The sequence below is a fragment of the Ursus maritimus genome, unplaced genomic scaffold, assembly GCF_017311325.1.
Source record: "Ursus maritimus isolate PB19 unplaced genomic scaffold, ASM1731132v1 scaffold_19, whole genome shotgun sequence".
NCBI classification, from domain to species: Eukaryota; Metazoa; Chordata; class Mammalia; order Carnivora; family Ursidae; genus Ursus; species Ursus maritimus.
In genome coordinates this window covers 6,017,167-6,044,884 of record NW_024424341.1, presented here as the reverse complement: position 1 = coordinate 6,044,884, position 27,718 = coordinate 6,017,167, and the positions used below count along the sequence as shown (strand labels likewise).

General features: G+C 35.1%; 1 protein-coding gene and 1 non-coding gene across 2 annotated transcripts in view; both read left to right on the top strand.

The window, feature by feature from the left end:
• ITFG1 (integrin alpha FG-GAP repeat containing 1) overlaps positions 1 to 27,718 on the top strand; it is a 271,075-nt gene that overhangs the window by 196,024 nt on the left and 47,333 nt on the right. The window contains exons 13-14 of the mRNA XM_040633257.1: positions 1,387 to 1,430; positions 22,768 to 22,846. Of these exons, the coding sequence (XP_040489191.1) occupies positions 1,387 to 1,430; positions 22,768 to 22,846 (123 nt within the window). The remainder of the gene's footprint in view (positions 1 to 1,386; positions 1,431 to 22,767; positions 22,847 to 27,718) is intronic.
• Positions 6,947 to 7,051, top strand: LOC121103567. The gene has a single exon (XR_005835818.1). It is a non-coding gene; the product is annotated as a U6 spliceosomal RNA (small nuclear RNA).

Sequence of the window (27,718 nt, the reverse complement as noted above, 5' to 3'; positions counted from 1 at the left end):
CCTTGCCAAAGGTAGTTTTTTATGTTGAGTTAAAGTCTAACTTTATTTTCCTCCAACTAGCCAATTATCTGGTCACCATTTATTGAATAATCCATCTTTTTCCTCCTTTAACAAGTACTTATTGAGCAAATACATTGGGTTAGGCCCTGAGAAAATAAGCATAAAATGATGCAGAGCTTACATACTGGTACAAAGACAGACTTATGAGAAAATAATTACTATTCAGCAAGATACTGATTTAAATGAAGCTTATGAAAATCATTTTGTGACAAGAAAAAAAGAAGTACCAATATCTGCGTGGAGTTCAGGGAAGAGAAACAAAGGAAAGGGAGAAATTAGGTCATGGAAAGTTGGGAGAATAAAAGAGTGCGAACCAGGTAGTATGCTAGGGTAAGAAACTTAACCACTGAAAACTGCTTTGCAAATGTAAAACACTTATTTCAGTGTTTCTTCTGACTGTAGTTCATGTAAATGTAATATAGCAGATGAACAGGTATCTTCCTTTGTGATGAAGATTTTTTGGTGTCTTTGTATATACTTTATATATACTTAATAAACTTTATCTATACTTTATATGCCCAGCCTAAGTATTTCTGTTACAATGATTGTCATTTCACATTCATGGAATCTAAATAAATGTAAGATACCTTTTTCCTATGGATATGTTTGAATTAACAAATATTTATTGTTGAGATAATTCATGCTTACTGAGCACATAATGTCCACTTCCTTCAAAGATGGCACTTCACATGAAGGAGTGGTAATAAAGTTATGTTTCAAAACTCATGTTACTTATACAAATAATATTCAGACATTCTAACCTTTTCTTTTTTGGTGATTATAGAATAAATGTGTCATTAAACTATTTTTGTATGTCTGTTATAAACCCATCAATTCTTTTATAGTTGTGTTCTCCATAATAGTTATCAAGGGTGCCCAGAATCTTTGACCCAGAAACTTTGACTAGATAATTGGAAAAAGTCTAATTTGAGATATAAAATGCTAAATGTGTTTTTCTCAGTATATATTTTAATTGGTTTGCGTTTGGCACTTCTCTGTCAGAATCTAAGTCGTCCTTGGAATTTAGCTAACTGCTTGGAAAATAGAACCAACAGTAGGTATGGAATGATATAACTATAATTAATTACCTCACCTATGTATTTCACAAAACAGCAGCATCTTAACTGCTTAATAAAGGCTTTTTAAATACAGTATAAAGTGAACAACAGAAACTTGATTTACTCAGCTCTAAAGGAATTGAATTGGTTTCTGCTTGTGATTATGACTCAGGAGAGCATATTAATAGATTATAAGGGGGAAATTAGAGTTTGCTTTAAATATAAGCTTAGATTATAACAGTAATAATGGCCTTTTATTTTTCTGCAGTTCTCAGTGGTCTCTGTTCTAATGACTGTCCTCGTAAGATAACAGTAAGTAAACTTAATTCTCAGTTGTAAAATTTTCTGTGAAAATTCTCTGCATAATAGATAACACAAAATAGTTGTTATAGGTTACACTCAAATTGTTATTATTTAGGAGTGGTTAAAGTATCCTTCAGTGATCAAAAAAGCTTTACTGGGGATAAAATACCTTGCCTAGGGGTGCCTGGGTGGCACAGCGGTTAAGCGCCTGCCTTCGGCTCAGGGCGTTATGGGATCGAGCCCCACATCAGGCTCCTCCGCTGTGAGCCTGCTTCTTCCTCTCCCACTCCCCCTGCTTGTGTTCCCTCTCTCGCTGGCTGTCTCTATCTCTGTCAAATAAATAAAATCTTTAAAAAAAAAAAATACCTTGCCTAAAAAATTCTTACCTCAAGGCTTACCTCCTTTGTAAAGCCTTTTCTGATACCTTGGGAAAATATGCACCCCTCCCATTATTTCTGGGCATACTACTGCCATTTTGGCATATATAATACTTGAACTCACTTCTGTTTGTATTAAATGCCTCTCTACTGGAACTGGAATCCCTTGATGTCAGGAAAGCTCTCATCTTTGTATACATGGTACATAGCACAGGGTCAAGCATATAGTAGACAACTAATTAATTTTTTTGGTGTAGTCTTAATACTTACTATCTAATGGTATGTTTCAGTGAAATAACAAAGTGCAAAAATAATTAGGCTTAGTTTTTGAAATTACCAATACATGTAAATAGTAATATTACATTATATTTTGAGTGTCTGTGTGTGTGTGTGTATGTGCACGCACGCACACGTGTTTTGGTATATCCCTGCTTGGGTCCTCTTAGTAACCCTTGTTTCATAAGGAATTACCCCCATGTAAAGATGGGGAAACTGATGCTCAGAGAAATTAAGTTGCCCAAAGTCATAGAGCTATTAAGTAGTGGAACTAGGGTGCAAAGCTAAATGTTCTGATAATAGTCTCATACTTTTACTACCCCAGTTAAGCACTACATGACCAACATTGTGTATATGGTTGGGAAATTACGTATTTAAGACATATGGAAACAGACCCTCACCCAGAGATTTGCATGCAGATATAATTTAGACTTAATTCAGGAGCAACAACTGTGAAGTAGTAAGGAAAGGAAGATTGGCAGGACAAGTTGGTCTGTGATGCATGGGGAGCTATGAAGCTAGGACGGCCCTTCAGAGATGGCCCAAATAGAGGCAGAGGGGCCAGGCCAAGGAGTATTGTATTCCTTTATCAGTCAGACACTGCATGCATGCAGTCCCCAGGAAAGGCTTATAATTGGTAGGAACTAGCTCCCTTTGGCGGAAACAAGTTTCCAGATAGTAACCCAGCTGTGAACTATCATCAGCCGACACTCGGAGCAGCTCAGGGAATAAGTGCCTCAGTCCTGAAGAGAACATCTAGACAGTGCATCACCACATCCATTACGAATGTATGTGAGTGCCTGGTCAAATCCATCTGCTTTCATATTATTATAAAAATGTAGATGTATAGTGGGGGAGGCAATGGGGAGGGGAATACAGAAGATGTAAGGGAAATCTCTGTACTTGCCACTTAATTTTTCTGTGAATCTAAAACTGCTCTAAAAAATAAAGTCTGTCTTTAAAACATTTCTTAGGTGTAGATGTAATTAACCAGAGGCTAGAATTAACTAGGTTATTCAGGTATTGTCTATCTAGTCTGTGAAATTTTCAGACCCTTTGTTCCTCTTCCTCATTGACCATATTCATTACATGGTAAAGCAAAGAACTTTAAAACGTCAAAATGGAACCCATTCATTTTACCCACAAGTTCTGGCAGAAAAGGTGATAGGAAAGGTTGCATGATTAAGGTAGGTTATACTTCTAAGATCAATAATGCTCCCATTATCTTTATCTTAAAATGAAAGCAATTTTAATTGTAGGGAGAACAGAATCATTTAGAAAACCATATAAGTAAGATTCAGCATGCAGAGCTCTTCTTAACAATGATTATGCCAACGGTTCAGTACCTTTGGGCTTTTTCACAGGTGATATATCTGCCTCCCATTCGTCCATTTATTACTTTCTTTGAAGTTCAGGTCCTGTTGAACTGCCTTCACATAGATCATTTTCCTTCCCCACTGATACCATAGATCACAATTTTATGACAACCTAGAAGAAACAAATGCACACTGTACTTCCCTGGTTTTCCATATATCAAATGTGTGCCCACTTATAAAATTATAATCATTTCATGTACAAGTGGGCCTTCTTATTGCATTGATATTAGATCCACTTGATCATAGCAGGAAGTATTATATTGGGTATGACGCTGTGTGAGACTAAGAGGGAAAATGCACCTAAGGTGATACTCTTTACCACTAGAGTTAATTTAGGAGTTGAATAGCTCTTCTGTCACCAGTATGCTCCCACCTGATACAGGCAACCTATTTGATACATGGAGAGAGGAAAGAATAATTCAAGTCAGAAACCAGTCCCACCCAAATTCCTTCATCTCCATTCTGAAAACTCCAGGCCATACTCTGGACCTTATCTTCCAGAACTATTTTACTTTTGAAATTATAATGCCATCCATTCAGCTGTCTGACCACAACCTATTTTCCTAGCCCTCTGTTCATCTTCAGGACCATTAGTCTCTTGACCTCTTCCCTTTACCTCCCTCCTTTAGCTGCCATACAGAGCCTCACTCCTGCCATTGCTTCTAACTCCCATAAAGCACTCTTCTTCCACTGTGCCTGCCCAGCAGAATTACAGTCCTGGGTTAGTCCAGCTATCTACCTTGTTCAGTACTAGACCTAGGCTCCTGGACTGAGAGAAAAAAAAAATAAACAGCTTTGCCTATTGGTACCACAACTGATTCATAGTCTTCAGCCTGAAATAAGCATTCGTGATTGTATCAGTCTTATGTGCATTCCTAGTCATCTTTTCTCCCATTCTTTTTCTCTGATTACTTTCAGGATTTTCTCTTTGTCTTTGGTTTTCTGCTGATTGAATATGATATGCATAGGTATAGATTTTTAGGTATTTTTCTTGTTTTCATTAGTTTTTCTCTGCGTGTTTCAGTTTTGGAAGTTTCTGTTGATGTTCAAGCTCACTGACTCTTTGTTCAGCTGTGTCCAGGCATTCTTCATTTCTATTGAAGTATTGTATTTCTATCATTTCTATTTGATTCTTGAGTTTCCATCTCTCTCCTTATATTAATCTATTTTTGCATGTTGTCTACTTTTTCCAGGAGAGCTCTTAACATATTAATCGTAGTTATTTTAAATTTCTGGTCTGATAATTCCCACATTCCTGCCATATCTGAGTCTGGTAGCAATGCTTGCTTTCTCTGTTCAAACTTTGTCTTCTGCCTTTTAGCATGCCTTGAAGTCTTTTGTTGAAAGCCAGAACTGAGGCAGATGGGCCTTTAATATGAGGTTTTATGTCTATCTGGCTAGGATAACTCTAACTGTATTTTCTGTTTGTGGTAGCTGTGCTCTGAGAGGCAGCATTTTTCTAAATTGTCTGTCTCCCCTGTTGTCTTTGTGTTTCACTACAGACTTATCCTTAAACAGGATCTGAGGCTTGCAGTGCTTTTGGCTGTAATCCCGTTATTAGACAGGAACCCATAGATGTGGTGATAAGGAACAGGGGTAGAAAATGCATCCTATAGTCCTGTGATTAGGTCTTGGATTTTTAGTGAGCCTGTGTCCCTGGGATGTGACATTCACAAGTGCTTCTTAGCTTCCCCTCCCCCTTAGACAAGGCAGGAAGGTGAGAGGGGGCTACAGTTAGGCATTGCCTTTCCCCCAGGTTGGAAAGGTTTTGATAGAACCCAAGTCACTTAAGCTCTGGTAAAATAGTTTTCCTTTGAGGGCAAGGTGTTAAGAACAAAGAGATCTGGGCATATTTCAGAATGCTGACTTCCCCTCCCTGTGCTAGAAGCCTGAGAGTTGTTTTCATTTTCTAGTCTTCCCCCAAGAATCTGGTGGGATTCTGGAGGTAAAACTTTTATGTGGGCCTCCTCTAAGACTGCTTCCCTCCCTCCGCCAGAGTCTTGAACATTCAAACTAGTTCATACTGAGCTTCCAGCAATTTCTCAATTACAATGTAAGTGTCCTGCCATGCTGGCTCCAGCTTCAGTCTCCGGCTTCTAGGCCTCTGTTCCCAGAAAGCTGTGACTGATTCTCTGTATCCACCCCTCTCTCCAGTTTTCAGAGAAGCAGTTTGCCCTGTGACCTCAATTCTCTGAATCTAGGGAGAGTTGCCTTTTACTTTCTTCAGCTTTTTTTGTTGCTTTTGTGAGGACAGGAGTCACGACTTCAAGCTCTTCACAGTTCAGACCAGAAACTCTCTCCTTGCATTTTTGCTTTATTTTTATTTCTTAGAGCTTTATTGCAGTATAATTGACATGCAATAAACTGTACATAATGAATGTATTCAGTTTGATGTTATTATGTATATATTGTGTATAAATATATACACTATATATATTTAAATGGATGCATATAAAAATACCATTATGATGAAATATGTATCATATCGAAAATTTTTGTGCCCCTTGGCTATCCCTCCTTCTCACCTTCCCTGACCCTCCTTCCCTATCCCACTTTTTCTCAGTCACCACTGATAGGGTCTCTGTTGCTTTATTTTAAAGTTGTTCTTGTCCATGTTACTTCATGACTTTTATCAGTATATGTTCCTCTTTGTCATTTATTGTTCTTTACCTTGACATTTTTTCTACCCTTTTTTTGAAAAATTTTAAGCATCTATAAAAGTATAGATTAATATAATAAAACTCCTTGTGCCCATACTACCACCCAGTTTCAACAGTATCATCATATATCCCTCCCTACTAATTCCATTCACAGCCCCCCTTCAGTTATTTTAAGCAAATCCATCGTATCCTATATTCTGTAAATACTTCCATGTGTATCTCGAAGATAAGGACTTTACATATTAGACCAGAAACTCCCATTTTTCATAAGAACTATTTTGTATCCTTTCCAATCTCCTCTTACATCCATCCCCAACTTCCAGTTCTCAGGAATTGACCTTCCTACTTCAAAGGGAAAATAAGAATATAAAATCAGAATCTCTTCAACTCTCGTAAGTAACTTTGGGAAAGTTATTTAACTCTTGTTAAGCCTCATTCTCCACATCTATATAATGGGGACACTAATTATACCCATTTATGTTAGCCTCCTATTGCTGCTCTAACAATTTATCATAAACTTAGTGGATTAAAACAACACAAATATATTTTTTTACAGTTCTGGAGGTCAAAAGCCCAAATACTCTTCACTGAGCAGGACTCCCTTTGGAGGCTTTAAGGAGAATCCATTCCCCTTGCCTTTCACTTCTCAAGGCCACCTACATTCCTTGGCTTGTGGTCCTTCTATCCATCTCCAAATCCAGCCATGTAGTATCTTCAGATCACTGATCCTAACCCATCCTGCCTTTCTCATTCACTTATAAGGAACCTAAGTGATTACATTGGGCCCACCTGGATAATCAAAGATCACCTCTCCATCTCAAGATCCTTGATCACGTGTGCTAAACTTCAGCAAATATACTAAAGTTGGAATGATACAGAGAAGATTAGCATGGCTCCTGCACAAGCGTGACATGAAAATTCATGAAGCATGCCACATTCTTAAGAGAAAAAAAGTCCTTACTTAATCACATCTGCAGATTCCCTTTTGCAATATAAGGTTATCAGCAGGTTTGGGAAATTAGGATGTGAACATTTTTAGGGACCATTATTCTGCCTGCCACACTCCCTCCTAAGGTTTTTATTAGAAGAATTAATGTAGACAAATCATTATAGAGGCCTGATACACCGTAAGTACTCAAAAAATGTATCTGCTGTTATCTGTCAGTGGCAAATGGTTATTTCTCTGCCTCCGTAACACCCCTGTATTAGTAAGGATAGTGAGTTCCAAATATTTGAGCAATGCTGGTGTTCTATTTGCCTTCAAGATTAGTGGTCTACTTGACTTTTTGACTTTTCCGTATCATGTAAGTATGTATCACAAGTTTATGAAATATGGATATGAAAGATACCAACATTTTTAGTGAAAGTTGCCATAAACATCTGTGAATTAAAAGAATATTTATATTCCTTTTTCCTGATTTTTCTCTTTAAATACCAGACTAATTTTTTGAGTCTTTTATCCTCAGTATAACATATTCTATGTTAGTGGAGATTATACAGCTTCTTTCTCTGTCACCTGCTACCCAAAGCCTGGTGGTGACCTTTCCCACTTTATAGATTATGAGTCTATAAGCAGACATGAATACTCTTCTAATTGAACAAAGGTTTTGGAAATAGTCCTTTAATACTCTATATACAAAAAGAATCTATGCATATTCTTTAAGCAGCTCTGTGAGGGCAGAGGAAGGATCTATTTTGCCTGCCAGTATGTCCTAGAACATAGCACAGGGCCTTGTATTTAACAGTGTCAGTTGTCTTCTGTAGCATTAAATGTGATCCCTTTATCCACACCCATCCCTATTGCTATTTCTTTTTACAATTCAATGTACCATTTATACTGTGGGTCCCACATCCTTCTCATTCCGCTGTTTATTCTACCTGGCCTGTGTATTCAACCTCTGCCTCTTTGCTGCTGCCTTCCCTTCAGCATTTAAGGAGTGCCCAAATCTCTTTTATCCATAGAGCATATAGGCATACCTTCTAAAACCCCGCATCCGCTCCAGCTACCACCCAACCTGTTTTCTCTTCCCAAACTTAAGTTATCCACCATTGGATCTCTCTAATTACTTATTTCCATATCCTTAACCTGCTGTTATAATCTAGCATTTGACCTGCACTTGATTCTCCTGACGCTCCCCTTTCCTTGGCTTCCTTTACATTCACCCTTCCTAGCTCCCCTTCTACCTCTCTGGCCATTCTCCCAGTTCCTTTATGGACATTTCCTCTGCCCACCTTTTAAATGTTGATGCTTCTCAGGCTGTCATTCTAAGTTGTCTTTTCACTCTACATTATACTCTACCTCTCCCCTACTTGGTGTTTTTGTTTTTTTTTGGGGGGGGGGGGTTGCCATTTGGATACGGATTACTTCCAGTCACCGCTCTTGAGCTTCAGATCTTTACATCTGAGTGTCTTACAAAAACTCAGTCCACTTCCCATGTTCAATATCTTGGTTACTTTTTCCTTTCCCTTACCCCCCAAATCTACTAAATTATTGTTCTCAACCCTTGACCATCCCTTTTCTCTATCCCACGATCATTTAGTCCAGGCCACCATCCTTTCTTGCCAACTGTCGTTGGAGTTATCTGAGCCATCCTTCAACAAGATACCACAGTGGCCTTTCTAAAATACAAACCTTCGGTAGCTTCTCTTTGTCCTTGAGAACGATCCACATCTAGTTTGTTGAGACAGAGCTTTTGTTCCCCTCTTTAGCCTTATCCCTTGCCATTCCTCCTCACACGCACTCCCAACTCTGTCAGCCACCCAGAACTACTGTGTTCTGCCATGCTGTCTAATCTCCAGCCTCTTGCATGTTATTTCTCTACCCCGAGTCGTCCTCTTCTCCACCTTCTCCTAGATTCCTTCATGTAACCTTCCAGTCAGCTTTCAGACAGTATTTCCTCGGATTCCTGGGCTCCCCAATGACACAGGATTGACATACCTGTTGTTTCTTAGACCCTGACGCATAGTCCTGCTACTTACCACTTCTGTTCTGTAAGTTGGTGAATTGTCTGTGTTCAGTTCTTGAAGAAGAGAGACTGGGTCTTGTTTATTATTCTGTCCTTACTCCCTAACACAGTAGCCTGACACATAGTAGCACAATAAATATTTATGTATGAATAAATGAGCTTTTCCTAAAATTTGGTTTGCTTTTTTTAATGGGCCTTCATTGATAAATTTACCATACCACCTCTTAACCACAATCACATATTCATTGTTAAGTTTGAACATTTGCAGAGTAAATTACAAGCTATTCACAAGAGAAATGTGTTCTGCAAAGGCCTGATATAAGGGAAAAACATCCCTTATTTATGTTCTCAGAGATACCTCATTATGAGAGACAGATGTTCCAATTGTTGCTACAAATAGATTGATAATATACGTAGCAGAACAAGATGTCTTTAACATTTTTTTCATCTTTTCATCAGAAATATTCTCAGGCTTTTATTTGTTCTGTGTAGAAATAGTCTGAGAAAGTATAAGCCAAATAAGTTTCTCTTTTGCCTTTATTTTGATTAAGTGAGTTACCCGAATTGGTACTGTTTTATCTCCCTGTCTTTAAAAGATACCAGCCTTTGCTACAACAAATAATTTAGTGATCACAACAGATTTATTTGGTATTTTTTAAAAATATCATTCTACCTTTAATTCTAAGTATTTGCCTTTTTCTTATTACACCTGACAGTGGTAATATCATGTTTCCTGTACCAAGGATAGAAAAAAAAAATGACATAAACATCTTCTGCATTTAATGTCTTTTTACAAAGGGAAAATACCTTGCAGCTTTAACAGGAAAATAACCAAAATTTAAGAAAATAATTTATGGATTTAATGGCTTGAAGAAACAAGTAAGAAACAATATAAAAAATTCAGTATTGGACTACATTGGGCAATACAGTTAACACTAATGAAGATAAGGAAAAATATCCATGTTTATAAAAAACACAAACAAGGTAAACAAAAAATTGCCTTTGAGAAAAATAAAGACCATACTGTAAGTCAGCTATTTTTCTAACAAATTTTAGAATCATAAATTTTAATGCATAATTAAGCCTAATATTGATTTTCATCTAACATAATATGTCCTACAAGTTCTTCTAGTTTTACCATCCAGAGCCAATGATGTAGAATATACTTGGTCTCCATTGTAGGAAGCAAGACCTTGAAACAAATCCTTAGATAATCATGTACTTGACACTGACATAAAAACCGCAAGATTTGTTTAGACTACTGAAAAAAATAATCTATGAAGAAAAAAGATGTATTCTAACCCTGATTTTATATAAGTCAACAAGATACAAAGGACAGTTAGTTTAAAAGAATCTGTATAATACAACACCCAAACTGCATTGCATCAATGTGACACATTCTAGAATAAGAAAAATGACCCGAATATTGTCCTTGATTACTTGTGGTATGGAAAAATTGAAAGAGCACTAATATTTCTTAATTTAACTTATCCGAATTCTTTCAATTATCAGATACGACATTTAAAAGGAAAGATAGGACAATGTGAGAGATTCGCACTAAGATTTTCACACAAAAAGTGGACTTACTAGATGGGGAACAGGGCTCAGCATTCCATAGGAATAGCTAATGTCTTCATTTTTTCTTACCAAAATTTATTAAATCAATTTATGAAATGTTTTCTACAAAAATGTTTCTGCCTTAAAAATAAAAACTAAAGCCGAGACTGATGTGAATGCAAGAGAATTAATTCTCCTGTATGAACTGAGACCCCAAAATACACAGAACATAAAATCACATATCTCAGATATCTCTGCTGAAAATACAAGATTTGGTCACCCAAGCTTATGACACAGTCCCTCCCTTCCCCCAACTCTTCAGAACATGGGACACCACCCTTTCATACAAGTGAAGCCATCAATGCCTCATGGTGTACCTTATGTTTGGGTTTGAGCTGGCAGCCTCTGAGTATAACTGTCCTCCATTACGGCTTATTCATGCTTCCTATCCAAGTTTCCAGAGCCTTCACTTTCAAAACAGTACTCAGAAACTATGGTTTGTAACCAAAAACTGCATGTACCACACCCTGAGGTGAAACTTCCAGGCCACATTAAAACATTGTTTTGCACAATTTCCAGAATTTTTTTTTTTTTTTTTTTTTTTTTTAGAGAGGAAGTGGGGAGAGGGGAAGAGGGAAAGGGAGAGAGAGAATCTTAAGGACGCTCCACACCAGGCGTGGAGCCCAACGCAGGGCTCAGTCTCACAACCCTGATATCATAACCTGGGCCAGAATCAAGAGTCAGACGCTTAACTGACTGAGCCACCCAGGCACCCCAATTTCTAGAAATTTCTATGGAGAGTTGATCTGCCTGTGTGTGGATGTGGCATAATGCCTTCAATCTTATAATTACAGGCTCTCTAAAACCCTCACATTCCAGTATAAAAATGAAGAAGGTTCAGAATCATTGGGAACTGGGTCATAATCATGAGGCACTTACAAACACCATTCCACACAAAAGTTCCCAAACTGGAAGGAAGGACAAGGTGTAAGACATAGAGGACAAATGATTCTTCGTGACTGAGGAGGTCATTCACGTATTCAATAAATATTTATTCACTTTTTGCTATGTTCTAGGTGCTAGATGAGACAAATATCACTGCCCTCCTGAAAATCACAGTCTATATCCAGCAAAGCATACTAGTAGAAGGAGACATTTGAGCTGGGAGGGGCCTTTATATTGCGCAACTCCAAAGGCTACCATTTACATCACAGTCTATGTCAATGGCAGCCCCTGGAGTGGGAAAGTGGACAACCTGTAGAATCTTCCATGGTGACCATGACTTGGGTCTTGAAGGACTAGGATTTTAGTAGGAAGCAGAAGGGCGCAGTCCAGGTAGAGAAAAATAGTATGTGCAAAAGTATCAACCATCATTTATTTAGTGCCTACTGTTGACATGACTGTAGGCCCTGGGGCTACTAAGAGGTAAGTTGTTGTGCCCTGCATTATAAAACCACATCACTCCTTCATGATCCAGGTTCTGCTATAAAACATGGGCATGTAGCAATGAACAAATCAGAAATTGCTCCCAACTTCATAGAATTCACAATCCCAGGACATATGAATAATTACAAGAATGATGAACACTTCGAAAGTAAAGTACCCAGGATTGGGGCCCTTATAATCAGGAGATCATACCTAGTGTAGGTAGTTAAAAATTGGGGGAATGGGAGAGGGATGGATGGGGTAAAAGCATGAGAGAGGAGAATAGATTTGGATTATTTAGGAAATCAAATGTCCATAACAAAAACAAATCAGGAGTGTCTTTGAAGAAAGTAGGCAACTTGAAAAAAAGACATTTAATACACTGTATTCTTCCTAATCCTGGATATTAGGTCTCCATGGGAATGCGTAGTAGGGAATGTTGACCTCAGTATGCATTCTGTAGGGGGAAAAAATTGAAAGAGAAAACAGTTCATTTTATAGAAACTCTAGTGTGCATTAGTTTCATTAAGCAAGAACTCTTTGCATTAAGATTACTGTACCACTTACCACAGGTTACATCCTCAAAAGTGTATCTGGAAAATTCAAATGAAACTAAAGACTAGCAAAAGCATCACCAGATCCATTCCTAGGCCCTGACTCAGCCTACTTCCACCACTTACAAGCCAGGGGGAAAAAACACAAAAACACAGGCCTTTTTCTGTTCAACTCAGGAACTTAGATGTCTCACTGTAAAAAGGAAGAAACTATCATGAAATGGTGAAGAACTCCATTAATTATTCACTTAATATAGGAAGTTAAAAGAGATTGTTTACTTTATATATTATTAAAAGTATTCCTTATCCCATGTACATGGAAAACATTCTAAACATTAGAATTTAACAAAAATTATGTTCAACATAATTGAAAAGTTTGTGGATCCTCAGCTAGAATAACAATAGAAAGTAAAAGATACTTCCATCTTTCTCTGATTTGTTAAGTGTTCTGACCAGTACAACTAAACTTTTTAAGCTAACACCCTAAATATCCATTTTTTTTTAAGATTTTATTTATTTGACAGAGAGAGACAGCCAGCGAGAGAGGGAACACAAGCAGGGGGAGTGGAAGAGGAAGAAGCAGGCTCCCAGCGGAGGAGCCTGATGCGGGGCTCGATCCCATAACACCGGGATCACGCCCTGAGCTGAAGGCAGATGCTTAACGACTGAGCCACCCAGGCGCCCCCACTAAGTACCCATTTAATCAAATATTTGCCTTTTCAGAGATGTTCCCTCCAAATCATTTTAAACTGTCTTTTGTAACACAGCATAAACTACAAGATGCTTTCATCTGAAATACTCTATATTTATTGCTCAAGGTAAAAGTGATCCCCTCTTCATGATTATTTTCCTTCTCTGAATTTAAATCACTTGCAAAATAAAATTTGCTTGCAAATTTAGTAAAGGTTATTTAATGCTGAAATAATCCATATTTGCTGATGTATTCCACTTGCTTCTTTGCTTGTCAAGGGAATTCTACTCCTACACATATTGCAACAAGATCCTACACTTCACTTATATACCTATCTGATAGACAGCCATAAGTTTTCCCTTCAGAGGAAAAGGTCATGCTATTTTATGGTTGCAGATGAAAAATGAGTATGCTAATGTCATAATAGTATAGGCAATGTGAAAGCACTTACACAATAAATACTTTCAGATCATACTTTTTAGAACTAAATAATTTAAAGTAAATCTAAGCACTGCAGATTATATCATACAATTCAGTAAGTTTAATGATTCCCAATTTGAATTTCCAACTGCCTTTCAAGTCTGTGAAATTTCAATTCTGTGAACCCTCATTTTACTCCTTTGCAAAATTTGTATTGGCTAAGAAAGGTGCATTGCTACTAAAAAAACAATTTTCTGCACCACTACAAGCAATTGAAAGGAATAAGAAGTGTTTCTAACATTGTTATTTATGCATCCAACTGAATCAATGATTTTATTCTCTTGTATTCAAATCCAATCATTAAACAAAAGTTTAGTTTACCTAAATACTCCCACAAGCTGCCAATTTTTATAAAGTATACAAAATATAGTCCCAGTAGATCAGGAGGACTTCATGAGTGACCCCCAAACTCCTGGCATCAGCATCTCTGGGAATTTTAAGAAATGCACATTCCCAGGCCTCACCCAGACGTATGAAATAAGAACATCTGGGGTGTAGCCAATGAATCTGTATTTTAACAGTAGCTGCAGGTGATTCCAATGCTTTCTAAAGTTTGAGAACCACAGTACAGGACTTTTAGAAAAGGGATTTACTATAGGCCAGCTTTGTCTTACACAGTAATTATGTACACTCAAAGTAGAATTTCATTCCAAGTATACATTCTTGCAAACAAATTATCCATGTAGTTTTAGAATTCTACAATACAGTAAAGAAAACTGGAAAGCAAACTTGATAAGTATTTCTGGTTTTAATCAAAATAATTTTGCTCACGAGTATGGTCAGATTCTGATGAAGGCTGTCTTCCTGGCTTGCCAAGGGCCACCTTCTTGCTTGGTCTCATATGGCTTTTCCTAAGTTCAAGCACATAGAGACAGAGCGAGATCAAGCTCTGTGGTGTCCCGAGGGTTCCACCCTCATGACCTGTCTAAGCCTAATTACCTTCCATATATCATCACATTAGGGGTTGAGGCTTCGACATACAAATTTTGGGTGGAGACAGTCAGTCCATAGCACAACTAAAATCTATTTCAGAGGAAGTGTGAGAAAGAAATTAATATGAAACTCACAGATGTATTATCATCATTGCTGATTAATATTCCCATAGTTTGGACTCTTGGCAGATTAGCTTTTCAGGTTTCACATAAAGGAATTTGAGATGTATGCATAAATACTTTCGTGAACTAGAGGAATTATTTCAGAAATTCTTAATCTTTTTAAATTGACAATTCCTTTATAATACAAATAAGTACTCCCCAAATTATAAATTTATAGAAATTGAGATGTTCTTTGTACCAGCATTAATATAACCCAGATATGTTAAAGATATTAAAGATATAGCAATACTCCTAGCACCTCTACTGTATTAGAAGAGACACAGGGTAAAAGTTACTCCAGATGTCTTGGCAGTCAATGTAAGCATGATCGTATTTAGTACATTTTGTACTGAACATCCATACAAATGCATTTATAAATGGCACTATCTTGAAAAAAAAAAAAAAACTCTGAAACATATATAATGCTATGACATGGAGTTAAGACACCAAAAAGACTTACAGGCAGCAACTGAAGTAGGATTTGAATTACTCATTATTTATATAGAATAGAGCAGTAGTTCTCAAACTTCTTGGTCTGAGGACCCCAAAGACTTTTTCTTTGAGTTATGTCTATCAATATTACTCTATTTGAAATTAAAACAAATAATTGTTAATGTTTCTAATTAATTCATTTAGAAATAAAAATAAACCCATTATATGTTAACATAACTTATATTTTATGAAAAAAGAACTATATTTTCCAAATTAAAAAATTAGTGAAGGAGTGGCATTGCTTTACATTTTTTTCAAATCTCTAATATCTGGCATAATAGAAGACAGAAGATTCTTCTGTCTCTTTTTGCATTCAGTTTTTTATTGTTTTGGTTGAAATACATGAAAAAAGTTTAACCTCTCACAGATGTGTAGTAGAAAAAAGGAATGTGGGGCACCTGGGTGGTTCAGTTGGTTAAGTAGCTGTCTTCACCTCAGGTCTTGATCTCAGGGTCCTGGGATCAAGCCCCCCAGTTGGGCTCTCTGCTCAGCAGAGAGTCTGCTTCTCCCTGTCCCTCTGCCTGCCACTCTGCCTACTTGTGCTCTCTATCTCTCTGTCAAATAAATAAATAAATAATCTTTAATTTAAAAAAAAAGGAATGTTTCATTTCCTATTCAGATAATTGATAGTATACCAAATTGAACAAGTGGCAGTTACTTAAAGGTTACTTGTAATGTGGAATTTGAAACCCTATCAATGAATTTTTCCTACTGTTACATTACCCACTGGTTATTTAGTAGTCTGTTGTTTAACTTCCACACATTTATGAACTTACATTTATTGAGGCTTGTTATATGGTCTACTATATGGTTCCCCCTGGAAAATGTTTGATGTGTGCTTGATAAGAATATGCATTCTGCTGGAGGTGGATGCAGTATTCTATATAGAATTAAGTCATCTATTTCCTTGTTGATCTTCTGTCTCCTCATTGTTCTACACATTAATGAGACTGGTATATTAATAGTTATAATAGTATCCAATCATTATTGTTGAATTATTTCCTTCTCCCATGAATTCTTCATGTATTTTGGAACTCTCTTGTTACATTCATTTATAATTATTGCGTCTTCTTGATGGATTGACGCTTTTATCATTATAAAGTGTCCTTTTTGTCTCTAGTAACAATTTTTGTCTTAAAGTGTATGTAACAGTTTTTGTCTGATATTAGTATGGCCACCCAGCTCTCATTTGGTTACTATTTTAATGGTGTATTTTTTTCATGCTTTTACTTTCAGCCTATTTGTTGTCTTTGAATTTAATATCTTGTAGACAGCATATAGTTAAATCATATTGTTCTATCCATTCTGCTAATTTCTGTCTTGTGATAGTAGTGTTTTAATCCACTTACATTTACTATAATTATTGGTAAGGGAGGATTTCTGTCTGCTATTTTTTTCTTTATGTCTTATGTCTTTTTTTCTTTCCTCTGTACCACCATTACTGCTTTCTTTTGTGTTACATGTTTTCTAGGATACGATCTTAATTACCTTCTTTCTTATACTCTGTTTTTAAAAGTTATTTTCTGAGTGGTTTCTCTCAAAATTAGTTTCTATCTTAGAAACAATCTGGTTCATATTAATACCAACTTAATGCCAATAGCATAAAAAAAACTTTACTCCAGTATACCTCAGCCACCCCCCCTTTGCACTTCTTTTGTCATACAAATTACATCTTCATGCATAATGTTCGTGACAACATGGTTTTTTAATTATTTTATGCACCTTGTAGATTAGATAGGAGAAAAAAGTACCAAAAAGTATATTTATGCCATCGGGTATATTTACTTTTGTTACTTTTACTAGTACTTTTTATTTATTTGGGTGGATTTGAGTTACTGTCTAGTGGACTTTCAGTTCAGCCAGAAGAACTCCCTTTAGTGTTTCCTGCTAGGTGTGTTAATAACCAATTCTCTCAGTTTTTACTTCACAGTGTGTTAATTTTCCTTTCATTCTTGAAGGATTTTTTTTTTTTTTTTGCTGGATTTTAGACTTCTTTGCTGACACTCTTTTTCGTTCACATTTTATATATATCATCCTACTGCCTCCTGACCTCCTTGGTTTCTGATGAGAAATCAACTGTTATCTTATTGAAAATCCCTCATATATAATGGGTTACCCCTTGCTGCATTTAAAATTCTTTGACTTTAAACAAGTTTGACTATGATGTGTTCAGTGAGGTTTGACTATGATGTATCCTGGTGTAGATCTCTTCAAGTTCATTCTATTTGGAGTTTGTTGGGCTTTTGGATGTGCAGATTAATGTGTTTAATTCAGGCAGTTTCAACCATTATTGCTTTTTTTTTTTTTTTTTTTTTTTTTTTTTTTTTTTTGCCAGTTTCTCTCTCTCCTCTCCTCTGCTGCTTCTGTTACTTTTGGTGTTCTTGGTGGTGCTTCATATGTTACTGAGGCTCTGTTCATTTTTTTTTTTTTAATGTTCCTTCCTCATTTTTCTTTCTTTTCCTCAGACTGGATAGTCTGAATTGACACACCTTCGTTTTTGTTGATTCTTTCTTCTGCCAATTTAAATCTGTTGTTGAGCATCTCTAGTGAATTTCTCCTTTCAGTTGTTGTACTCTAGAATTTTTTTTTTCTGTGTGTGATTTCTGTCTCTTTATTGATACTCTATTTTGGTGAAACACTGTTTTCATAATTCCCTTCAATTCTTTAGACATGATTTCCTTTAGTTCTTTGAACACATTTATAATAGCTGATTTTAAATCTCCGCCTAGTAAGTCAAATATCTAGGCTTCCTTGGGGGCAATTTCTGTTGACTGCTTTCTTCCTGATGTATGAAGCTAGCTTTCCTCTTGTGTCATAATTTTTTGTTAAAAACAAGACATCTTATAATAATAATGTGTTAATCCTGGAAATCTCTCCCTTGAGTTTGTTGTTGTTGTTGCTGTTTGTTGTTGTTGCTGCTATTTTTTCAGTGATTTTCCTGGGAAAATACTTTAAAGTCTCTATTCTCTATTGTGTGTAGCCATTGAAGTCCCCACTCAAGTTAGCCTAATGGTCAGGTGTGATTGGATAGATGTTTCCTTAATGAGACATGAGATAGGAAATTAGGGCCTTTTCAGGTCTTTTGTCTGGAGACAGTGTTGCACATGTCTGTGGCCTTCCAGGTCCAGGAATGTGTCAGAGTTTTTCAAAGCCCATCATTGAATATCTCATTCATATTTTTCCTTTTAAGATTTGTTCAACCTCTCATTAGCCCAAACCAATATCAAATAAACAATTGCTAGTGATTGTTTTTAACAGATTTTCCAGTTTGATAAGGCTGTCCCACAGAACAAGCTCTCAGCTTTGCCAAATAAAGTTAAATACTGAGAATAGAGCTTGTCAGGAAGCTCTGGGTCAGTTCTCTGAGGATGGGGCTTTGGGAAACTACCAGCCCGTTCTGCCAGACCATCCATTAGCTACTAGGCTTTTCATTTTCACAGCTAACTTGGTTGCAGAGCTATTGGTTTTCAAGGCTACTTCAGAGCTAGGGAAAGGGTTATAGGAATAGGGCAAATTAAAATGCAGCAAAGCACACTATTCTTACTGATATTCAGTTCTTTTCTTGAAGAGATACTCCTGAGATTAATGCAAACCTTTTGTTGATTTCCAGAGTCCTAAAAAAATTTATTTTGACAATTATTTGCCAGTGTTCTCTTTGCTTTTATGAAGGAGATTTTTTAGGTCCTTACTGTACCATTCCAGAAATGATCCTCCCCTACTGTATTACTTTAAAATCCATCAGTCTGTGTTGTACTTTGAATGTTCTTTTACCCATGCATGGTTTAGTAACATCATGCTTTGGATTATTTGGAAAATACTGGTTTACCGAGTTATGCAGATCTTCCCAGTATTAACATATTTCAATATATAATATTTTAAAATCACTCTTGTTAATATCATGCTGATCTCATCAGAAAAGTTTTTAAATTTTTAATATGTCAGGCTCACAGTGGTGGATACAAGTCTTCTAAAATTCCAATTTTCATTTAGAGACTCAAATTTTATCATTAGCCACAAATACTGTCACTCATTTTCCTAAAAGTGACAGACTCACTTTGTTACTTTCAAGAAAATGTTGGCTAAATTGAAATACCCAAGTCTGAATAACCATAGCTTAGTCCACTGCTGATTATCCACACTTTTTAAAATGGGGTTTTGAGACCTCCAAGGGTCCTTGCACCACACATTGAGAACTACTGTGTGGAGGAATCGAATCTGGATTTCTGGACCTTGTCTTTAAATATCAAAGTGACTGGCCCATGGTGAAAAGTGAACTGCAGCTTTAAGACTCATAATAGAGACATGCTGACAACTGATTTTTTAAAAATGAATATAGGGCAAGAGAGAAAAACTTGCCTAAGTGAATCTGTAAAATAAGATACTGTGGATAATAGTATGAAATTTGTCAAGTGTGAAATACAAAAAATAGTCAAGAATACATTTGGGAAAGTTCACTGAAAATACTGCTTATAGTTCAAGATACCAATCTTCCAGTACATCGACTAGACTATGGGTAATAAAGTAAATTTGAGATTGTAACCGTGATAAATGTAGCTTCATAAATATTATTTTAAGCCTCATTAGAATGAGACAAGTTTAAAGTATGAAAGGGCATACCCTATTCCAAAGAAACAAACCTAGGAGAGATGAAATAATTTATATTAAGACGTGTATACCACATTAGCAATATTTGTTGCTAAGCATGTGAAGGAACGTTCAGCTAGTAGGAGTATAAACTGGTATTGCCACTTTAGTAAAAAAAAAAAAAAAAAAAATTGGCACTACTTGTGATGAGAACAGGGTGATGTATGGAAGTGTTGAATCACTACATTGTACACCTGAAATATTATACACTGTATGTTAACTGGAATTTAAATTAAAGTTTTAAATAATAATAATAATAATGAAATAGCTACCTACCAACATGGGAATAAAAGAAAAAAAAAGGAACAATTGAATATCTTTTTAAAGAGTATTTAGAGGCTCAAATCCCGTGCTTGCCTCAGCCCGGTAGATGACTTCCATGTCTGTTCTCACCCCAGCAGAAGTCTGGAGTTTTATTCCCTGGAAAGGTTCCTGAACTGCAGAATGCCAGGGACATAGCCTAACCCAAATCCTAACCCTAACACTTAATCCCTAACCCCTAAACCTAAACCTATGTGAAGGTCTCTGAACTAACTGCAAGATATCAGGCACATACCCTAACCCTGGCCCTAATTCTAACCCTATATTTGAGGGGGGGGGGGGGAACATTGATATGATGTGTATATATATATATGCGATGGAATATTACTCAGCCATAAAAAATGAAATCTTGCCATTTACAATGACATGGATGGAGCTAGAGAGTATTATGGTAAATGAAGTAAGTCAGAAAAAGACAAATACCGTATGATTTCACTCATATGTGGAACTTAAGAAACAAAGCAAAGGAGCAAAGGATGGGGAAAGGAAATGAGAAAAGCAAACCAAAAATCACACTCTTAACTACAGAGAACAAACTGATGGTTGCCAGAGAGGAGGTGGGCAGGGGGATGGGTGAATTAGGTGATAGGGATTAAGGAATATACTTGTGATGAGCAGTGGGTGATGTGTGGAAGTGTTGAATCACTATATTGTATGGCAAAAACTAATATTACACTATGTTAAGTCACTGGAATTTAAAAAAAACTGACACTACCTAGTACATTTGAAGATAGATAGATAGATAGATAGATAGATAGATAGATAGATAGATATCCTTTGACTTTACAATTCTACCTCTGGGTACATAACTCCTGATAAACATTAGCACTTGTGCATCGGGTAACATACATAAGAATGCCATGTTTATCATAACAAAAGAAAAATGGAAACAAGTGTCAGCAGATTGAAAAATATTTATGCTGTAATCATACAATGGCATACTCTATAGCAATGAAAATGAACTATATAGCTATATGCTTAATCATGGATGTGTCTCAAAAAATCTATTTTAAAAAACAAGTCACAGAAAGATACATAGAGTATGGTTCCATTTACTTCAAGTAGGCATAACCAAATATATTTTAACATATTTGCATAAATGATAAAACTATAAAGGAAAAAAAGAGATAATTGTATGAAGAAGATAATTCCATAGTGTAACTTCTATCCAACTATCTGTGGTTTGCTTTAAAACTGTTCATACCTAAAGAACAATGCTCTCTCTTGCCCACCTGCAGAACAGGGATATAGATAAGGAATCTTGGTAATTCTTTCACTGAAGTAGTATGTCGTATAAAGTGTAATATTCTTTTTTCTACATAAAAATACTTTATTGATAAGATTGTTTTTATTATAAATTTGTGTGACATTCTTCATGAATCTTTATTCAGCTATATCTTGAGTAATTCCATTCTTACAACAACCTGTTTTCTCATGGTCGCTGAAAGCCCATGGACTTCTAATGTTCTTAAAATATCCATCAGGTAATTGTCATATCAACAAAATTAATTTCTTGCCTGTCATCCTGGAGGAAAATCATTTCTAGCACATCATTAGACTATCTACATGTGTTTGTTAACTTTTCCCTACTTTATTGGGAAGAAAAGTAGAATTTTTAATTCTGTGAAATGTTCAAGGAATTTCTTTATCATTTTGTCATCTCTTCTTAGGATACCCATTGCAGACATTGGTTTCTTTATAGCCTATTTAATTAGCCTTGATATCTAAAGAGAATAAATTATCGTATCAATGTGTGAGGAATGTTCCAGAAATAAAGAACTGTATACAAGTTGGAGACAGACCTCACTATTGTGTCTAGTCTCTGCCAATTATGTTTTCCTTAACTGGAAAATAATGTATTCTCTAATGTATTCTCTAAGTATAGTGCAAGAGAGTAAATCTGGTAGAATGACTCATTGGTATTTTTCATTCTATTATAATTATTACAGGTGGATTTTATTCATTTTGATATTTATTGGGGAAATGTAAACTATGTCCAGTCCATCCCAGAAGGGAAAAACAATACTAGATTCTACAGAAATGTCATAATAAAACTCTTGTAGTTCTATTGTCGATAGAACCAAAAGTAGTAAAGAAAATTTTGCTTAAAATATTCACGTTTATATAATAAGAGATAATAGTAGATCATAGAAATATATAATAAAATTAATGAACTAGGTAAATGCAACTAACAAATCATTTAAAATGTTTATCATTTAAAGCTAATTACACACATTTAAAGTGTTTCTACTAACAGGTTTTCTTTTGAATAGTTTAAAGGTTATCTATTTATGGAAATGTTCTCTAAGTAACTACCATCTATTAATAATTATATATATATAAGAATGTTTTACTTTATTTTTAATAGATTTGCCTGAAACTTCAAGTGATTCATTTACTTCCCTAGGCTTAACTATTCCTTTTTTATTGCAGCCCTTTGGAGTAAATCAGCCTGGACCTTATATCATGTATACAACTGTAGACGCAAATGGATATCTGAAAAATGGTTCAGGTAAGGCTAAATACAATATCTATAATGTATAAAAACACCTTTAATCAATATATTGGCAAGGTAAGCTGAATGACAAAAATTATCATCATGTTTTCACATGCTTTATAAAATCTTCGCTTCTTCTCTTATAGTCTCTGCACATCAGTAGATTACAAAAAGGCCCTCGTGACAAATATATTAACATTAATTCCTCATATATCCCTATTGTGATGGAGCCAAATCATTATGCTTATTTTTCAGTTGAAGTAACAGAGAGATTGGGAGAAATTACCAGAGTTATCTTGAGTGAAGTGCGAAATGGTAAATTAGTTAACAAAGCTATTCTTAGAAGAAGTAAAAATTAGGAATCCAATTTACAACCTAGGCTAATTCTAGTTTTTTTCATAGTGGAATAGAAGCTGGAATGTTACATAGAGTTTTTTTTAATAAGTGATTATAGAGAAAAACTTCTAGTTATATATTTGAATAAATAATAAAGAGAAATGCAATCAAAATGAAAAGGAAATAAGACTAAACAAAGGATGTCTGCTTTAGACCGATGGCTAGCTGACTGAGATGAGGTCCAAATCACAGTAAATAACAACTATTCTAATTTCACCCCCCTAAGTAAGAAAAGGAACCCTAACATATTAATAGGCTTCTTTGAGATTCCTAGAGTCCTAACCCTGAAGAAATATAAACAGAGTTACTGTTACTCATCCACTTTTATGCACCAAGAAAACAAAAAAAGAAAGGATTCATTATATGGCATTCTCATTTTATATAATGGCCTAACATAAACATACCAGAGTGAGTTTCCTTTTTAGCTAATTGTACGCATTTAAGACTCTCAATCATAATACGGCTTTAGTGCAGAAACATTCCATAAAACAAAAGCTGTTTAATTATATCCAAGAAGAAATTGACAAACACAACTAAATCAAACATTTTAATACACCATTGTTAGTCAAGGAAATTTAAATAAGAATAAGACAATTTGAGCAAATTACTTATTTATGTTTTAATTCAGGTACATATCGAACTGTACAAAAAAATTTCTGGGACCAACCGGTTTTATCCTTTATCAGTTAATTATTTTTGAATTTTAGATGTAGATAATTTCAGTGCTAAGTAAGGTGTTCCAGAACACAAGAAAAAAAGTTGAAGTTACTAACTTAGGCAAGGCTAGCATACCTGAAACCAAAAACTTAGCTCGCTGGTCAGTTATTAATGAAAGATGCTATCTAAAATACTAACAATTTTAATTCATCTGTCTCTTGAGAGAATTGCTTACTTACCATCATCAAGTAGGTTCTTACCTCCAAATGCACTAATGGTTTAAAATGGGGGAATTCTCTTCATTATCATACCAATAGATCAAAAAATTTTAAAGACCCATCTTCGTCTTTTTTTTTTTTCATACAATGAGATATTGTGTAAATTTTTCCATGTGTGTTTATATAGGTAATTTATTTGGGGATCATTTTTGTATATTGATACAATAATTGCTCTAGACATGCTACTGTTGTTTTTCTTTTTTTCAATATAATGCAACAATATAACGGTAAAGATCTTTGTACATATATTTTTGTGCAGTTAAATGAATAATTCTCATTCCATAGGAAAAAAGCTGGAAGGATATTCATCAAATTGTTAACATTTATCTTGGGGAAGCAAGATATTAAGAGATTCACTTCCTACTATGTACATTAAAGTTAGATGTGGATGTGGAAAATGTTTTTTAACTCTGTGAATGTTGATTCATTCAAAAATATATATTTATTTAATCTCTACTACAAAAAAGGTATTGACACCTAGGAGAATATCTTACTAGGTGCTAAAAATTCATTCACTAATATTCAGTACCCACTGCTGTTTTTAAGTGAATGGAAGAATATTTCCTTACAATTCCTTTTAGTCTATCCCAAAACAATAATGGAACATTGGGTCTATTCTTACTAAATTAAATATTTAAGAGTAATTAATTTTTTCTGTGAATTGGGGAAGGAATTTGTGGGCATAAAAGCAAAGGAGAAAATATCTGCAGAAAAGATAAATGCAGTTGAATGCATAAATCAAATGAGCACATAAATTTTCGTGGCAAAAGGCGTTAGCAAACTTGGAAAATCTAAATGTCTAATAGAGACATAATTAATAAACTATGCCATATTATAATAATTTCCAGCCTATGACATATTTTTAAATAATTTTTGATTAAATAAACAGATATTTATGGTATAACATTTGGGAGGGAGGCACATCTGCGTGTGTAATCCAAATTGTATGTGTCTGTTTATAAGTATACTTATGTGTAGGAAAAATATAAAAACAAAAATAACATATAGAAATGTTACCATGATTATCTCTTGGTTGTGAGATTTTCCTCTCTATATTTTTTCATTTTTCATTTTACTATACTGATCATGTTGCCTTTAAGAAATTAATAAATAAGAATAAATATTTTAAATATTTCAAGCGTGTGCTACATTTCATGCATAAAATATATGTTCTAAATGGAAGGAGGACTTAAATCAATTGATTCAAAAGTGCTCTTATGAAACTTCTCCCCTTCAAATATCAAAGGATGAAAATTCCTAGTTTAAATGCTAAGTATGTTGCAGTCTACAAAAGTTTTGCTTATTTAAACCATATGTACCTTCCAACCCATCTAGCCCCACTAGAGAAGTTTCTACTCTAGAAAGAGAATGACCACATATATGTACTTCAGAAGATGCAACCCTGGTTTTCTTATAAAGAAGCTAAGGGTTGGTACTTATTAGTGGGTCATGAAATTAATTTGGTGTGGCTTATGACAAGGACTTTTTATTTAATAGAGTGAAAGAAAACAATAGAAAATATCAGAGTACACCAGAGATAGTAATGTTAAGTATTGTTTCATGGAACTTTTATTTTAGGTGTTTACGTGTGTATGTTCAAACTGGGTGATAACATAAAATGTAGTTTTTACTGTGGGCTGTGGTCAAAAAGTATGAAAGCCATGGCCAGAGACAATAACGTGCCTTAGTGTTATTCAAAAAAGGCCTGCACAAATCATACTTTTGCTTCCAGGGATCTTAGCATTGTTAACCAAATATTCTGTGATCTTTCTCCACTATCTAGCACTGTCTGGATAGCCAAATATTGTTACAGAGTTACACTATAGAGTACTCATTCATTTTCTAAATAACTGATAGTTTCTGTAACATCACAAAAATTAAACTGCATTTATCATGCCAGTTTTAGGAGCTAAACTCCTCTGGTTTGGAATTTAGGATTTTGTTTACTAGTCTTGTAAATTAGCCAGAGATCTGCAACGATGATCCAAATTCCCTCAACAACATTTGATAAAAACTGAGTAGATTAGAGCATGGTAGCAAAATAGTATAAAGTAGTAAGTTGGTCATTTGTGAATAATAACGTTATTAGACCTAAGATTTATTTTAACCCCTTAAATTACTCACTTAGTCCTCCTATTTAAATCTAAAGGGAAAATTACTTCCCTTTAGTCCTCTGTGGTTACTATTTGTTAACATGTCTGAGAAAAACATAAGTAAGCCTTACCTTCTATGCACACGTCATCGTATGCCTCAAATATAAGAGCAGTTAAAATGTATGTCATACTGACAGCACAGCATCTCAGAGGGCAAAGAAGCATTTGTAATAACAATTCATATTGATGAATTCGTATTCACATTAGATTATTATTCATATTCACATCATGTTATTGATGAAGATGACTTATTATAACATATAAGTACATTCCCTTTCTATGTTAATTTATAACCTTTCAGATTTCTCCATTTGAACCAATAATTGTCACATCTTCCAGTGTCAAAAACATTTCATCCTTTATGTTCATTTCTTAAATATATGTTTTCTGAAATTATCTTCAAAGTATAGTCATGTTCCATTTATCCACATGTAATTATCTGTAAAAGAATATTTTTAGTCCCAAATCATTTTATTTTAACCACTAATCACATTTTAAATTGTCAAACTCATAGTTCAGCCAAAAATTTTAATTTCAGCAATACTTAACTAATCAGGTATATTTTGTGTCAGATATCATAATTCATAACAGAAAATGGAAAGAGTTGTTATGCCATCCTGGAAATACACAACATTCTTCTCTAAAAGAATGAATTCTTACAAGAGGAGTCATTCCCTTACCTTAATCTCACATCAACTAAAGATCTGATAGGAATAGCCAAGCTACAGAGATAAGGGTGGGGACTTGGCTACAGATTTTCTTTTACCGGAATGAAAGAGAGAAAGGAAGGAAGGGTGGGAAGATGTGGAATATCTCTAAGTAATAACTGGTATACCTTCTTGATTTAATTATAAAAATTGAGTGACTGAATGATGAAATACAGAAAGTCTGTGAAACTATACGAAAGTTTGCAAATTATTCAGCTGTTCAGCTATTAGAAATCCCATCTGTGCAAATGCAAATGAGTCAAAGTCATATTCTAGAACAATCAAAAGAAAGAAACCCATAAATTGTAGAGTGGACAAAAACAAAAGATTTGCCTCCTGAAATTCTATCTACGAACTGATTTCTAGTAAAGTATTACAGTCAATACAATCCTAATACCAAAGGAAAAACCACCACATAACAGCTTTGGGAACAGAAAGTGGGAGAAAGAACATAATTTGTCTATTCCGTGGTCTTTGCTAGCAAATGTTTTGCCATCCCACAAGTTGTTGTAAATAATCCAACAGACTATGTCTACTGTGCACATATATTTGGTACAAAGGAATGATTAAAATCTCATTCACTACTCAGTAATACCATTGATGTATTCCCTCTCATTGCCTTAGTCTTATGTAAAGACTTAACTATTTTCAACATCCATGTATGCCTCCAACTTCAGTTGTGCACAGTACAAACCA